Raw genomic sequence first — 17,774 nt, 5'->3', positions numbered from 1 at the left:
TTTCAGTTCTTCAGTTGAATGGTTCCAGATCATAAATATGTCATCTAAAAATCTGAACCAAACTGATGGATTAAACTTTTTGTTTTGAAGAAAATCTTTTTCTAATTTACCCATGAAAGGGAAGCGTATGAAGGAACCATAGGACTACCCATGCTGTACCCATTATTTGGATGTAATTTGTATTATTATATTGAAAATAATTAATTTCCGAGATAAGTTTTATTAATTTACAAATATCTTCACTAGATAGTGTGCTATTATTAGGATTGTTATCAAGAAAATATTTACACGCTTCAATACCATCTGCATGTGGAATGTTGGTATATAGTGATGTTACATCTAATGATACCAGGATTGAGTTATCAGATAGCTGTGAAATAGACTTCAACTTTTTAATGAAATCAGTAGTATCTTTAATGTATGAAGGAAGTGTTTTCATTAAAGGTTGTAAAACACTATCAATAAATTTGGACAGGATTTCAGTATATGAATTACAACCTGATATAATGGATTGTCCTGAATAATTTAAAGGTACATTACGGTCAGGATTTTTATGAGTTCTGGGTAATATATAGAACTGAGGTGTACGTATGTTAAGAGGGAAAGTATCAAATTCCTCATAAACGGAATTATTATTTTTAGTGATCTCATTAATGCATGTTGAAATTTTCTATTTGATTTCTACTGACGGGTCATCTTTAATAGGTTTGTAGTATTTTTCATCATTTAATTGACGTTCAACTTCTTCATCATAATCTTCTTATTCATAAATAATAATAGTGTTTGATTTATCAGCCCTTTTAATCACTGTACTGTCATCATTCATTAGATTATATAAAGACTTAATTTCATCCATAGAAATAATACTATAATATTGCTTTTGATGATTCCCATGTAATATCTCTTTTGTGATCACGTCAACATAAAAATTTAAATAGGAATCACATGCACTAGCTGGTGTAAAAGATGATTTAATTGTGATGAATTGTGATGAAATATTCCATTTGTTTAGAATGAAATGAATCTGATTAACCTTCTGAATTGCCGTAAGCTTTATCATAAAATAATTCTTTTAATTTTATGTGTCTAGAAAGAAAAAAAAATTTCTTCAGCTAATTTAATTTTATTGTGACATTTTGGTTTGAGACAGAATTTTAGGCCTTTGCCTAACAGTATATAGTCATTATCAGTTAATCTTCTTCGTGAGAGGTTTATTACCTCTCTTAATTTGTTTTCTTCGCTTTTTTCTTTTTTGCTCTCTTCTACTATTGAATCTATGGAACCTCATATTCTTTTGTCTTGTGATGTTGTCTCTATTAGTCCTTGTAAAATCTTTACCAGGTTTGTCAATGTCTTTCTCATGGTCACTTTTTCTGATTCCCCCCATTTTATGGCTTCTGCGTATTCTTCTTTGTTGTGCCCTGGGGAGTCAAGTTTTTTCACTGATGTTCATCATGTTGATTCTTGTTTGAATTTATAAAATTCCTATTCATGTTGACTCTTTTGTTTGGGAGGAGCTATATGTGTATTACTGTTCCTTGCTGTAGTTTCTTTGGATTTTGAATACTTCCTTTCCTGTTGTTCCTTACTCTGTTGTTGTGATGATTTGTTGTTTTTCTGCTGCTGCTTTTTTTGTTGTTTATGGATTATATGCTGTTCTCCATTTTTTTCAACTTGCTGACTTATTTCTTCTTTACTGTTTCCAATTATGAATTCATATTCAAATAGAGTTTATATTTCTTTCTGCTTTGTTGTGCACATTTTTGATGAAAACACTTTATCAGAATGATAACATGGACTGGTGAGACATAATATTTACATAATTGAGTTGTAATTTTCTTATGCATGCCTGTAACATTGCATGATTCTCTGCAAAAAATCCAATATATATATATATATATATATATATATATATATATATATATATATATATATATATATATATATATATATATATATTGCTTCTTTCTGAACATTTATTTATGAAAATGCTTTATCAATACAATCACAAGGATTGGTGAGACATACTAATTATTTACATTATTCTGCTGTTATTGCAAAAAATGCAATATATATATATATATATATATATATATATATATATATATATATATATATATATATATATATATATATATATATGATGGCACCTAGTGAACTCTAATCATCATGTTAGGGCATAACTGTAATCATTTAACAAAAAAAAAATTCTTGAATTAGTAAACAAGCTCAATAATATGACCAGATATAAATGCAGGAAATAAAATAAGATTTCTTATATTTGTAATAGTTAAAAATAAATTCACTTCTATTTTTCAAACATTATTACCTATAATAGTTACTAATGTTGGTCCTAAGAACTGCAGCATTCTATCTTTAAATTGAACAATTAAAGTAATTTCTAGACTATTAAGAAATGAGTATGATAATTGGTCATGAAATTGATATATCTGAACATAATATCTACCCAGGGGACATTTCATTGTATTTAATAGAATATATATCCAAGAGCCACTACACTGCATGGAATGGAACATATATCCAGAAGACATTTCATTGTATGAAACAGAATGTATTCCCAGGGGATACTTCATTGTATTGAATAGAATGTATATCCAAGGGACCCTTCAGTGCATGGAATAGAATGTCTATCCTGGGGATGCTTTATTGCATGGAATAGAATCTATATCCAGGGGACATTTCATTGTATGGAATAGAATGTATAGCCAATGAACACTTCATGCTATGGAATAGAATGTATATCCAAGGGACATTTCAGTGCATGGGTTATACTATATATATAAGGGACACTTCATTGTATGAAAAAGAATGTATATTCAGGGGACCCTTCAGTGCCTGGAATAGAATGCCTAACCAGGGGACACTTCATTGATCCTCAATGTCAAAATGTTCAAAAGTGGCACCCACACAATGGTCATTTTATTGCAAGCATTTTCCTATCACCAGACATTAATATAAGTTATCTTAATACTGTATTTGACCTAATAAGTGCCAGAGCCTTTGGAAAATTCATTTTTGAGCTAAATACTTCAAACAAAATGTTATTGATTTTTGTTTTAGTTCTCAGTTTCGTCATATTTAATGACCATTATCAATGTGCAATGTCTGCTAATAGGTTATGGATCAAGATTATGGTGAGCTCTTTTTACATACTTTTTATATTGCAAAATCAAAATAAACTTCATTCCCTACATATAGAAGCAGTATAATTGGTGTAGATAAAGAACATGCACAAAAAATCCTAAACCCCTACAATTTACAATAACATTGAAAACTCTTGCAAAGCTGCATAGTGAAATGTTAACAGAATATGTCTGATTTTGGATTTTTAATGTAGTTTTAACAATTTTAGTCATATTGCTACCATGTCAGCAGCGTAGGAGTTTATAGTGATGTCTAGTACTGGGACAGCATGCCGCCGACATATGACATCATGTCCCACCCAGTCACATTATTCTGACACCAGGCTGAACAGTCCTAACACTAACTTATGCTAAATACAAAGTGTGGCAGCTGCTAGTACCATTTTCATAAGTTTTTGCTATGATTTGGCAAGGGTACTAACCCATGACCTGCACCCAAGGCCACCAAAGCGAACATAATAAAATGAATGGGTAGTGATAATGAAATGAATGGGTAGTTATAATGAAATGAATGGGTAGTCATAATGAAATGCCATATATCTGACCTTCTTTAAGTCCTGCCTATTTGTTTGCAATGACAGTGTTTATAGCCATCCACTGCCATTTCATGCTTTAGAAAGTAATTTTAATCCACAACTTGATAATGGGCAAACATGATAGTCATTATTCCATTTAAGTCATTCAGCTGGTTAACATCTTTCAAGAAATGCTATGCCAATCTGTGAGGACAAAATCATGTCCACATCTGACAGAAAGTACATGGTTGAAACAGTATACCTGAAATGTATCACAAGTCTTTGAACTAGGGTGATCTGTCAATTATTGGGATGACATTTTCAATATTTGGCTAGGTCTGTTACTTCAGGGAGGCCTGCTCCAGGCTTAATATACATGCAAGAAAGCAACTCTTTAACTGTATATATTGGTAAAATCATTCTTCATGAGAAACCAACAAAGGGAAAACTTGAAGAAAAAAACTATTACAACAAATTTTGTATCAATATTTTTTAAATGATTAACAAATTCTCTGAATAGGACATTATACAAATAGCCTGAAAAATGTTAAAAAAGTGGTGGGGGCACTTATAACAGAGCAAAGCTTAGTATGTAACACATTATTTTAATTGGCATGCATACCAGCTTACAAATAGCATCTCTAATGTATAATGATAAAAAACAAGCTAGATACATAAGTATTTTATTGAAAACTTTAAACAATATTATGCAATATATTTTGTACAACACTATAATTGGTAAATGACTTTTATTTCTGTGTTGAACAAGAACAAAAAAATCAATTACTTTAAAGAAAAAAACCCTGAGCTCGTGAATAATGCAGCCTATGTGCATCAACGTGCAGCAAAACCAAGTTTTTCAAGTACAAAAATACATATTTCTTCAATGACACTTACCCAGTCTTAATACTTTAGAAGAACTACTACATGTACTACCTCTCAAATCCAGCCATCCCAGGCTAAAACATTTTAGTCAAAAATCTAAAAGTTATCTACCCACCTAGGTAGCATTTATCTCCACTTGATAAACGGATTGGCATCAAATCTCATGAATACTTCAGTTACTACTGGATGGGAAGGCCTGCTGTCTAACTGGAGGGAGGGAGGCTGGGAGGATGTATGTGTATTATGATTAGGTAAGGACTATTAAAAAAACATTGTACCAGGAAAAATTGGTTTCTTTGTAAAGCACATTACCTGAGCATAATACCTTGGAAGAATAGGTAAGATGTGGAGGGAAATACATGTCCTTACCCCTTAGGTATTTGAGTGAGCTTCTAGGTAGCCACACTGGAGAATATGAGTTAGGGAGTGGCTTGGAAAGGAAAATATTTTTCCTCAGGCAAATCAAGCGGAAGTCAAAGATGTGTCTCTATGAAGCTGTCGAACAACTCAGAAAAGTAACCCATTGCACCACAGCTATAAGTCCCATCAGATCCAGGTGAACCTTGAGATGTGAAGCAATTAACTTGGTTTGGATTATTTTCTGATATGCAAAATGAATACCCCATTTTATCCTGGACAAAGCTGTTTTTGCTAATATATTGTCCTTTCCCTCTAGAATAATCATAATGTCCTTTGATGCAACAGCTCACTCCTTCTTTAGTACCACTTCAGAGCTGACATTGGGTGCTGTTGATGACCCTGAGATGAAGTGTCCAGAGCAGACGGAATTTAATTACAAATGTCTGATTCCCCATGAATGGGAGTCTGTTCTTGGCCATGAAAGAAGGGATCATATGTGATAATTATGCAGTGTGAACCAATAAGGCTCTTGAGAGTGGTTCTAATTGTATTTTGTTAAGCCAGGTTAGTACCAGTGATAGATTCCACTCTGGGCAAAGAGTCAATGTCTTTGGACACGTGTAATCAAATCTGGCAAGAAGATCTAATAGGTCTTTGTTATGTCTGACGTCCTCTCTGCTGGGTGTCAGTCATCATGGAACAACAGCCTTCAATTGTGATTGGCGATTGGTGCTAACTGCTTCTCACCAAGGAGCCATAGAAGGAAGTTAGCTATTTGAGGTACTGATGCCTGCAATGGTATAATGTGTTCTTGGGCACACCACAGTGTGAAGTTTTTCCATTTGCCTTTGTATGCTTTTAAAGCAGAGGGCCATCTTGCTTGAGAGATTCATCCACCACTGACTGTGAGAAGTGTTTGTTCCTGAGGGCTTGTTTAATGTGATCCAGACATGATTCTTGCAAGACAGCAAGTCACTTGATACATTTCGTTTGCCATTAATATGACAAACTTGGACATGGATCTGTTATTGAAGATGCCACTTTAGATAATCCCAAACAAGAACACAAAGGTCTGGGAACAACTGGCATTTGAGATAAGTCACTACAATGGAGTTGTTGGACAGATTCAGAACTCCATCCTTAAGTAGATCCTCCTGCCACCAATGAAATAGTTTTCATCTTGAGAATTTTGATATGTAAATGATGCTCTCGAGGGGGCCACACTCCACTGTCACCCCAGAATGATGGAAGGAGGTGTTCCTCACATCAATCTGTGCTCAAATCCAGACTGTGATTAACAGAGGTTGTACTGCAGTGGTTTACCCAGCATAAGCCAAGTGAGGTTGCCCCATCTTCTGAGATGCAACATCATATTTGTGCAGATTGTAAGAAGCTGGTTAAATGGGTAAGGCCTCTGCCTCCATTCAGATAACATAATAATTTGTAACAGGTGCATAAATAGGTGACCTAGGACTAAGCTATCCACTGCCACACTGAGCAAACCTAGCAGGCAAGAGGATTCTAGGTTGATTAGATCATTCCTTATAGGCATGGAAGCCAACATTGTACTGATTTTCAATGCTTGTAACTCAGGGAGATGTCCTCTAATTACCTGTCATGAGTACTGAACTCTATAACTTGATTAATAAAATGTTTAGGTTGTATGAGGTCAGATTTGTGCTTTTTGACAAGGTAAGGTTGAGAAGGACAGTACCAACAGATATAATGTCTTGCTCCAAGATGATACTCAACTGATGTTTTTGCAGAATGCAGTCCAGGTAGTTGATGTTGCCTCCATGGAGGTGGTCAAGACATGTGCCATTTTCCCCATTCATCAATCAAGTTTAAGCACAAGGACCAGCGTCAAGTCCAACTTGGACTGCCCTGAACTGGTCAACAGTATCTTTTGAAGGCAAATCGTGGAAACTTCCTGGAAGCAGTGTGAATGGGGACTAAAATATACACATCTTTCAAGTCCACACTTATAGCACAGTCTCTCACCTGGATGGCATTAGGAACCTGTTGTGTGTCCACTGTGAACCAAGAGGTGTGAATTCACTGAGTGCACCTAAGTCAATGATAGGGCAAATAGCTGAAGGAGCCATGGCCAAATCAGGAGGTGCACTGAAAGTGATACTGAGTTCCTCAGAAATCACTTGTTGGTTCCATAGGTCATTGTGGCATATGTTGTCCTACTGAGCAGTGAAGAATTGGAGCCTTTTCCTCTGCTGGGATCTGTAATAAGCATGGTGTGATGATGATGTCATTTTAATATCAAGGGAGGCTCTCATGAAGAGGAACACTGGTGAAATTTATTGCCCTCTCACTACCTCTTGTCCAGGAGAAATGTGGTTTTCAACAGTTGTAGATTTGGTAGGACTGCTTCCCTATGGCTTGTATCTTAATGGCATCCTTTCAAATCATTTTGTTGATTGACCTGAAAATTCCCTGGCTGTAGCTGAACTTTGAGGGAGGGAAATTGGTCTCCTTGGTGGCTTGTTTGTGGATTTTGTCAACCTGACCATTAATGATGACAAAATTTGCATGCATATCATGGCCTTATAATGGTTTTAAGAAAGGTGGAGGTAGAGAGCACTGCATTTTATTCTGTCAGTTTGAAGCTGCTGTTACAGCATTAGGCGAAGAATGTTGGAAACCATTTTGGAAACAGACATCGGTGTATGCCCTGTGGGATTTGGGATATAAAAACATAGAGCCCACAGCCACAATGTTGCACACTACCAAGAATACCTTGATCAACTGTTGGGATATCCAAGTGGAAAAGTGGTGTGTGGGACCTAACAAATCAGTGTCTAAAGTTAGCAGGAAGACATCTTTGTCAGAAAAAGGGTTGGTTGATGTTTCGGTCTTGTAACTGATAATATAAGCAGCGCAGAATATCACTGAACTCTTCCAGACTGACAGTAATTTAACAGTAGATTCTTCCTTCTTACTCAACAATCAACTGATGCTAGAACTTTAGACCAGGCAGTTGTTGTCAGAGGACACAACTCCAGTGGCAGTAGGCAGAAAATGTCTTCAGTCAAAACAAGTAAGGCTGAGTCTTCATGCATTAAATAATATCTAATAATGATGAGGGAACTCGCATAGGTAGGCAAATAACTCTTAGCTTCTTAGCTAAAACATTATAGATTAGGAGGGCAGGATTTGCAAGGTTGTTGTAGTTCTCCTTAGGTATAATGATTAGGTAAGGTAATTTGAAGAATAAAAATATTATTTGATGTTCTTTCATGTGAGAAGTGTGGATCAAAATATATATTGAACTTAAAATGTGTAGAAAACATTAAATACTTTTACCACATCATACATGTTTCAACTTTAAAATTGTGTGACTATGGATAAAATATGAGGATTTACAGACTAGACAGTATATTTATCTCTCCCTGGCATCCTATCAGTTCTTGTAAGTGACTAGTTTTCATCATAGATATAAAATGACAGAGATTTGGACATTTTTATTACCTCTGTGTTTTCTATTTCTTCAGCAGTGCTTAAATTAAGTTCTAAGAGCAAAAACCAACATCAACTTTAAACATATTTATTGAAAATACATAGCTGAATCCCAGTAAATCAACTATGTATACAAGATGCATGTTTTTGGGATTTGTTATGCATTATTTTTTATATTATGTACATTTTACAGAATTTTAATATCACTATTTATATTTTTCTTGTTGTATGTCATGTTTACATTGAGTTTATCTTTCAAAATTTTTCTTCAATCTAAGTTTATATTTTTATTAAAAGTTTATCTTTTAGTTGGCACCATATAGCCACAACTGTGCAGAGGTGCAATATGCATGTATGCATGCACACACACACACACACACACACACACACACTGTTCCAATTAGGCTCTTTGTTTTGGGACAGGCTAAAGGCAAGCTACTGCTGACATGACAATCTTCTGTATCATATTTTCAACAAAGTGGAGTAACTTAATGTTAAATATATGAAAGTATGCTGAATGCAGATTTTAAGAAAAGAAATGTTTATATTAATTACTAAAACTGAGAGGATGCCAGTAAAATTGTTAGTTGGTGGGTAAGAAAATTGCTGTACCACATTTGCTATCATATCTCTATAAGGTACAATCTAATGCTGCTTTGGCAACCAAAGAAAAACATAAAATTTATGCAAATAATTCCAATTAAATTTTCTCACCCTGCTCAGACAAATATCACAATGGTTGAATCAAGATTTACAGAAAACAAAAACATTCACAAATATGCACCACGATAATGCCAATGTACTGAAGATAGAAAATAATCCAAATCTAGACTGCATATGGGTATCAAATATAATTAACACCTATGCAGACATAGATTCGATTCCAAATTACAGCATTTGCCAGGAATAGTGGCTACCCATTCAAGATGGGTGATTACCTCTGTGTTTTTGATTTCTTTGATCCTGAGGGTAAAACAATGATCCCTCTTTTTTAACATGAATGACACACTAAATGTGAGTGAAATAACATGAGTAGCAATTTCACCAAAACTGATATAATGGGATCAATAATCATGTTAACTTCATAAAAGACAATGTTTTATTCTGAGGTCCCTTACAGTGAAAAGCAACTGTATTTACACCAGCATCTTGGCCATTAAGAGCGACTGTTGTAGGAATTTTGTTGCATAAACAATGTAAAACAAACTAAAGCTATCAGTGGTGGATGCATTTCAAAGGGACCCTGCTCACATTAATTTGATCAGCAGGATTTTAAACAGAGAACTTCTGTTGATAAACAAAGTCAACAGAATTGGTATGTTGTGGCCATGATTACCCTGTACTCTTTAAGATGACTAAGATTGTCAGAAATCATATTCACTCAGATAACATCAGTATAAACCTTCATTTAAAATTTGGCTGAAATCATTTCTTGTTCTCATCAATATGAAGCCATGAACCAAAACTACCTTAAATCAAATAAACCTCAGCAAAATTATCCCATGATAACCAAAGTCAAAAGTGCTGGCAATCAGGGGGCATAACTTGGTAAATGATAATGTGGAAAGTGGAACACTAAACTCCTTTAAGCTCTTTGCAATACACTGTTGCATGTTGAATTTGGTTGAAATGGAAAACACATTGGCAAAGTTCTACTGTACAAACCCAAGTCATCAATAGAGACGATCAAGGGAAATAACTCTTGTAGAAGAGGTCGTACAAACCCAGAAATTGAACTCATTCAAAGTCTCATGAATATTGAGGCACATAGCTGACTTATTTAGATTCCATCCATTTTTGCTAATGTTAAGCTGTACAAATTTAAGTCAGTACTGATAAATAGGAGCCATTACTCCTGTAAGCCATGGTCACATTAATATAAAAGCATTAATATCCAATACTTCCCAGTAAAGTTCACTTGCACAAACCAAATTGATCATGAACTGACATGATTTAGGGCTTCATCAACTTTATTAACTGAGGCCCCAAAAGTCATAAATAAGATACGTACTGACAAATACTGAAATATGACTCTGTAGCTGCATATATAATATGTGAAATACAATCACCATAATCATGCTAACATTATAACCCTGTAATTTTCAAAATAAGGACTTTCTGCTTGATGTGGAAGAAATTTACAAGCTGGGAAATAATGTCCAAAATTTCATGTCATTTCATTTCTCACAAAGAGTATACATACATATTAGAAGACCTGTACACCTGTACACATAAATCCAAACATACACTGCATCCATTTATTCACTCATTCATCAATATATGCATTTATGCATACATATTTTAACCAATGAAATAATTTCACATGTACATATACAAAAGTCTTGTAATAAATCAATACAATTACCTGTAACTTCAAAATCATGTTAAACAAGTGTCCCAAGAGGCCATAATACTGCTCACCTGGCTTAAATCCCCATTTAACAAAGCTGACTTCAGTAGTACTTTAAAAAGACAACCTATGTGACCTATCTTCCAACTTTAATTTTCCTTCTACTTTGCTATAATCTGATAACAATTATTTCTAAATATTAAGAAATTATTAATAAATTAATATTGTTTTAATTAATAATTAATTAATAATTAATATTTTCATATTCATGTTGACATCTTTACAGATGAATCATCAATTTGTGGTCAACAGAGTTATAACACTACTGTTTGAAATACTGTAAAATAATGCAAAAACATGCAATAACATAAAATGACAAATATTTCAGGCACTGTAATATGGCAAGACAGGCAACTGACAAACTCTTTTGCACCAATCATATCAAAGTGGCTTCCAAATATTTAAGAATTTCAAATATGGCAAAGTTTTGAGAAATAATTCCATGAAAATAAATGTAAAAACTTAAATACGGTGTTTTATGTATTTACTAGATCAAACTCAATATTAGGAAAATGGGACAGTTTGCAAACATGTATATAGAACTGTGTAAAGAAATTCTAATTCACAAGTATGACACTACACATAGTTTATGCTAGCTTTCAATTGTAAATTGTCTCTAACATCAATTCATCCAATCAAGCATTTTTTGTTCACACGCAACCTATCATCATAATACCATGTCAACCTTGTAATAATTTATCAGTATTATAGGCTCCATTTTTACAGCCAATTACTTTCTATTCTTAAAGTGTCACTGTTTATATTTTTATTTATTTTATACTGTTCCTTCAGTTATAAACTACAACATTATTCAGTTTGGTCCCTAACTGTATTACTTTGCTTATTTCAATAAAAGGTTCTATAGTATTCTAAAAATAATTTTTAGTCATGATGCAATAGCATGCCAAGTTTCAGGAAGATACCTTAAACATTTAAGATGATGTTAAGTGTGATACAATTTTCAACCCAAGGGAGATAACTCTAAAAATGCTTCTCTGACAAAAACGAATCATGTATGGACACAAACTCTTGTCATGATACAAATACATACTAAGTTTCATAAATAGTGCACAAGATTTTAACTTCAGAAGACAGCAACAAATGGGTGGACAGACATTTTGAAATAGTAAACATGGGAACAACTCTTATAATGTTAAAATACTCCATTTTTTGGAAGGGTACAATGTTTAGTCAATATACTAAAATATTGTTTCATGAAGTCACTTCAGGAGATAAGAAGTAAATTAAAGTGTGACAGAAGAAAAACTAACTTTTACTATACCTCACCACCCTGTTTGCAACTGATATCCCATTTTCTGCCAAGTGTCAATAAAAAAAAGGCTCTCATAAAAGTTGACACTATTCAAGTTCAGTCTATCATCAAAAAGGACCTGATGACTCTATTATTTAAACACTCAAGGGTATGCCCATGTTAATAAAATCAGACTGTTATTTCATCATCAGTACCTTGTGCTTTCATTTAGATTCATAAAACGATGTCGTCGTAAATGTCCCATAATATCTTCTTCGTCTGGCTCAGCCAGGCTATGTCTGGAACAAAAGAATAGACATTTTACTACTATAGAATGTGTCTACAATGGTCTCTGAGCATTTTTTAATCCATTAACACATCTGGATCCATGACATGGTGGCCAAAAATTGTTATCACTTGTAAACTATCAATTACGCTCTTGTTACTCAATATTTCAGCTCAGTACTCATTTTTAAGAGTTAATTCTTCATCCCTTTCCCTGCCAGATGAAACATATTCCACCATATATTAAAAAATTGTAATAAGAAGCATAATCTTGTAACACATCATATATGGAAGACTAAAGTTCACTTGGGAGATTCTATTTACTGTATTTGCCAGCCTATAAGTCGATGCAGAGTATAAGTCGAATCAGCAAATTTGGCACTTTTTCCATCCTTCACCCATACATAAGTCGATGCTGAGTATAAGACGAGTCCAGATCAATACCCTGGATTGTATTTTTCACTTTGTTCTACATAGCATTGCGAATTTTATCCTATCTGTAACTTAGTAACCTTTCCAGTCAGGATCATTAAATGTAACTAAAAGTACCTAATTTGTTTCACAAGAAGTATTTTAAATGTATTATGTACTTTTAGTTACATATAATGACACTGACACAAAAATTAATTGAGTTATACAGGTAGGACAAAACTCACAATGCTGTGAGGAATTAAATTATAATAGCTTCCAGTTTCATAAACATTAAAAGTATCACTGTATGCTATTTCAGATTTCCAGCAATAGGGAAATTGCATCATTAATACTAAAATACTTTTTCTGTTGTTTTTTTTGGGGGGTGGGGGGTGGAGAGGGGAAGAGTGATACAGAGAGAATGATGTAGATATATTCCATCACATTTTTCTTCTTGTACCTCAAGATCAAAGTAAAATATGGTCCAATATGAGAGAGAGAGAGAGAGAGAGAGAGAGAGAGAGAGAGAGAGAGAAAGAGAGAGTTCAGCTCTTTGTGGTGTTTTTTAAAAATTTTTTTTATACCTTATTGCCCTCATGTTGCTGAAACTTTTATCAAAGAGAGAAACATTTATAAAGGAAACAGTAAATGTAAACTATTAAAATACATACCATACTTCTTCAGGGTTTATATATTGACAATAGTTATATCCAATTAGTCTCCATTAGGTTAAATCTCAAGAATGACCATTTTGCATGCTGTCTAATTTTCATTTCAAGTATAACGACCTCTCCATTCTCAACAAACAAGATTTTGTTTAAAGTGCATGTACTCTTCCTGTACTTAGGCGGCAATTGTTTTTGACCTTTGCTCATCCTAGATGTACTTTAAATTACGGTGGGTTCCGTCCGCAAGTTGAAAAATGTCACTGGCTGAGAAATTTGCACTAGTAACCACCTGGCATTTCATTTCATTATATGGTACTGTATTCATAATACCCATCGGTAGCCTCATTTTGTATTGGTAGCCTCACTAATCTGATCTGGTCTGCTGACTCTTGACATCAGACAGGTGCTATCTTGGAATGATTGAATACAGCCATAGCATATTTAATTAGCATGTAAATACCACTACAAAGCCTTGTGATTCTTTTAGTAATGGAAGTGGCAACAAAAAACTAGAAGGAATTGCTTACCTAGAGGTATTAATTGATAATGGAATATGGTACTGCACTTGTACATGAGTAAGATCAGTCATCAGGTAATTGAACAATACAGATTTACAATCATGAAGACATCTCTGTGTGTCTGTCTCTCTCAATCGGGCATACATTTTATTTTGATCATTAGGTGCAAGAATAAAATTGTCATGGAATATGTCTTTGTCATGCTTATTCATCTTCTAACTTGTAAATTCTAATGTACATATATGTAATTAAATTTAAACAACTTACATTACTGGTGCATGTTGCTTTAGTGCAATTACATCTGATCTATGTTAAATATTTAATACTGACATTCATTTAATTGTTTAAATACTCAGTGTGGGATCCTGCATTTTTTCATACATGATCTCTTCTCCAAAATGAAATATTTTTTACACATTATTATTTGCACTCTTGGATAATTATTTTCCATATGAAAAATTTGATCAAGCGATTCGGATTACATAATCCATATATAAGTCAATTTGGAGTATAAGACAAAGCTAAGATTTTCTGGTCAAAAAGTATCGTCTTATGGGCCGGTAGCAGACATAGGAATGTGTAAAACTGCAGATTACTGTTTCAACATTCATATGCACTCAGAACTTCAAGTGGTAGTAACATGATTTCAATAAGGTGCTTTCTTTTAAAAACAAAACTTAAATACACCAAATTTTGAAAATATCTGCTAACATTACAGATTTTTTTTTTTTAAAGAACATCTTATTTTTGAGTTATGAAAGCAGTAAATATTTCAAGTTGTTGAGTTGTCTCCCTTCCCTGTTGATGACAGCTGTGTCTTTACATTGTAAACAATACTTAAGTTGTAAATGATTCAGGCTATTTTGAAGGTTATTTATCCAGAATTATTTGTTTAATTTACCTAATTATGCATAAAGCATGCTTGATTTTTTAAAAATTTATTTACTTTCATATACATTAAGTTGTTGCTAGTTTGTAAAATGGATGCTAGCCTGCAAAAAAAACCTTCTTTAACAAAGCCCCAAATTCGAAGCCCCAAATTCCAAGAGAAACTGTACAATGAACTGAAATGAAAATTTGTGAAATACAATATTAAAATGTTAAAATGGGTGATTAAAACAACCAATGATCTCAAAACTGAAGATATTATTACCTGACTACTTGCATTTCTTAACATCGCATTCTGCAAACTTTTGTTCATGCCTATCACTAGAAAAAGGGTACTGTTCATTCCTCTCTGATGAAGAGTCACATGTAAATTATCACAAATATCACCACAACATATGTGCAAAACATTAAACATAAGCATAAAAGTTAAGAATTTTTTCTTACCAGTATTAGATCAGACAAATTCTGTATAATTATTTACATATTTTTACATCTTGTTGGCATCATTTAAATTCAAGATCAACTAGACACAAAATAAATATTTTAATGAAACCCCATTCTTCAGAAGCAGCAAAACAATATTTTCAAGATGTCTGCTGTATTGGTCATATTATATCTCCGATTAGCACCATATTAATTTAGGTCCAACTAGAAATCATACCAAGTCTTCTGGTAAAAATCCTATGTCAATGTGACATTCCATTCAGATGGAGTAGCGTTAATAAGATTTTCAAGATCACTATAGTATTGCCCATATTAGAGTTCTGACTGGTACCATTTTCATTTAGGACCAACAAGACATCTTATGAAGTATTTTTGTAAAAATCCCATGTTGATATATCCATCCATTCTGGAGGAGAGGCAATAACAAGATTTTCAAGCTGGTCACTATGGCAGCAATTACAGATGTCCAATCCGCATGATTTTCATTCAGAATAAAATAGACTGTGGGATGAATGTGTGTGAAGTTTCATGGCATCCTACAAGTAGTTGGGGATGAGTAGCGATAACAAACTTGTACGACTGGATGGACATCAGACACTAGATGACAGAGTGACTGATGACAGACAATAGACATCAAGTTTATCAGATCAGTGACCAATAAAGCTAAAAATTAAAAAAAATATAAAAAACAAGCACAAAAAAGTTCTTTTATGCTATTAATATAGTAGAGAGCTCTGGGTGACAAATAAATTAAATATCACAAATAGACTGCCAAATTGCCACCATATTAGGGGTCCGACTGACACCATTTTTATTTACTAACAACTACACATTGTAAGAATTCTTTCAGTGAACACCCCATGCTGATATGACAGTTCATTCAGAAGTAGTGATTTCAAGATTGCCACTGTGGCAGCCACATTAGATGGCATCATTTTCATGCCGGATTAACTAGACATCATAAGAAGCCTTTCAGTAAAATACCCATGCTGATATGACCATCCATTCAGGAGTAGTAGCAATAACAAGAGTCTCAAGTGGGCCACTCCGAGTTCAATAATACTATATAGTACAAATTGCATGCCCTGGAAGCAGAATAAGATCTCTTATGTAAGTATAAGTTAAAATAGCTTTTATAAAGTATTTAAAAATGTCAATGAATTACAGCTATTATAACAAGTCTTAGGAACTGCAGTCCATTTTTAAAATTTAATATCTGAACAATTATTACAGACTGTCTTTGAAGAACAAAGTCTGAAGCAAGGAACAGTGAGCAACATACCTGAACATATCATGCACTGTCATACTGTACAACATACCTGAACATATCATGCACTGTCATACTGTACAACGTTGCTGAAGCAGATCCACTTCTAGTTCGTCTGCGGGATGCAAGCTTCAATTTGTCCCATTTCATGATGAAATTCTGTGAAGAAAAGAATAATAAACCATGCCAAATAAGTTTAGCATCACTGGAATAAATTACTAAATTGTACCAATTTATGCTGAATAAACTCTGAAAACTAGGTCAGTGTGACCCAGATTTGGAAAGAAAGATGCTTTACTTTAAATGTTCATCCAAAGATACATCCACATTTAAGTTTCCTCTCAAAAGGCATAAGAAGATAGACATAAGGAGCCAATTTACAACTTGAAGAGGGAGGACCAATGGGGGACACAAACAGACAGATGAAGTGAAATTCATTGCTCCAATGCCTCTTGAAGCTGCATTATAAACATGTCACTCAATACTCTCGGCAATAGGATGAGGTCACAATTCATTTAATGGTTACCAAGGAAAGTCATTATTACTTATTAAATGAATGAACATTACTAAAATTGCATGCCTGACTAAAACAGCATATTCCAAAATGAGGAATGCCATGCATACATAATCCGCTTAAAATAATACTTTAGAAGAAGGAAACAAAAAGTAAACAGTTCCATTTAGATGCATGATCTATCTCTTGAGATTTAGTTTTCATTTATTGTTGTTGTTGTTGTAGGGTTTAGCGCCATTTTTCAGCACAAGACAGGTTATACATGGCAGCCAGTATTAATAGTGGAGGAAGAACTCGGGGGAAAAACCCCAGAAAGAACCACTGACCCACTGGAAGCTACTGGCGAGCTTTCTCACATACCCACATTGGCCAAATCTGAGACTTGAAACCACATCGAAAGAGATGAGATGGCAGTGATCCGCAATGGTGAGCACTTTAGACCACTCGGGGCCCCAGTTTTCATTTATAAGGAGCAGTACTAACTCATTTGGTACAGCACTGGACTCATAATTCAAAGGTTGTAAGTTCAATACCTGCCTAGACCAACCCAGGTTGGATGCATTGGCGTGTACATAGGAAATGATAGAACCAATAATGTGTTAAGTCTTGCTGAAAAAATACCAACCAAACTTTTTCTGTTTTGTAAATTTTCCTTATGCTTAACTGCACAAACAAGGACACATACACTTGAGAGGTTATCTATACTTTTAGGAGTATAACAT

At 33.9% G+C, this 17,774-nt stretch overlaps 1 protein-coding gene across 1 annotated transcript in view; it reads right to left on the bottom strand.

The window, feature by feature from the left end:
* The window catches only part of LOC149801276 (two pore channel protein 2-like), a 115,316-nt gene that overhangs the window by 13,239 nt on the left and 84,303 nt on the right, over positions 1-17,774 (bottom strand). Inside the window, exons 25-26 of the mRNA XM_089955335.1 lie at positions 16,591-16,697; positions 12,273-12,356 (exon numbers count right to left, since the gene is read on the bottom strand). Of these exons, the coding sequence (XP_089811461.1) occupies positions 12,273-12,356; positions 16,591-16,697 (191 nt within the window). The remainder of the gene's footprint in view (positions 1-12,272; positions 12,357-16,590; positions 16,698-17,774) is intronic.

This window comes from Sinohyriopsis cumingii, chromosome 4 (assembly GCF_028554795.1).
Source record: "Sinohyriopsis cumingii isolate HCF-2022 chromosome 4, ASM2855479v2, whole genome shotgun sequence".
NCBI classification, from domain to species: Eukaryota; Metazoa; Mollusca; class Bivalvia; order Unionida; family Unionidae; genus Sinohyriopsis; species Sinohyriopsis cumingii.
This window is presented reverse-complemented; position numbering and strand designations above follow the sequence as displayed.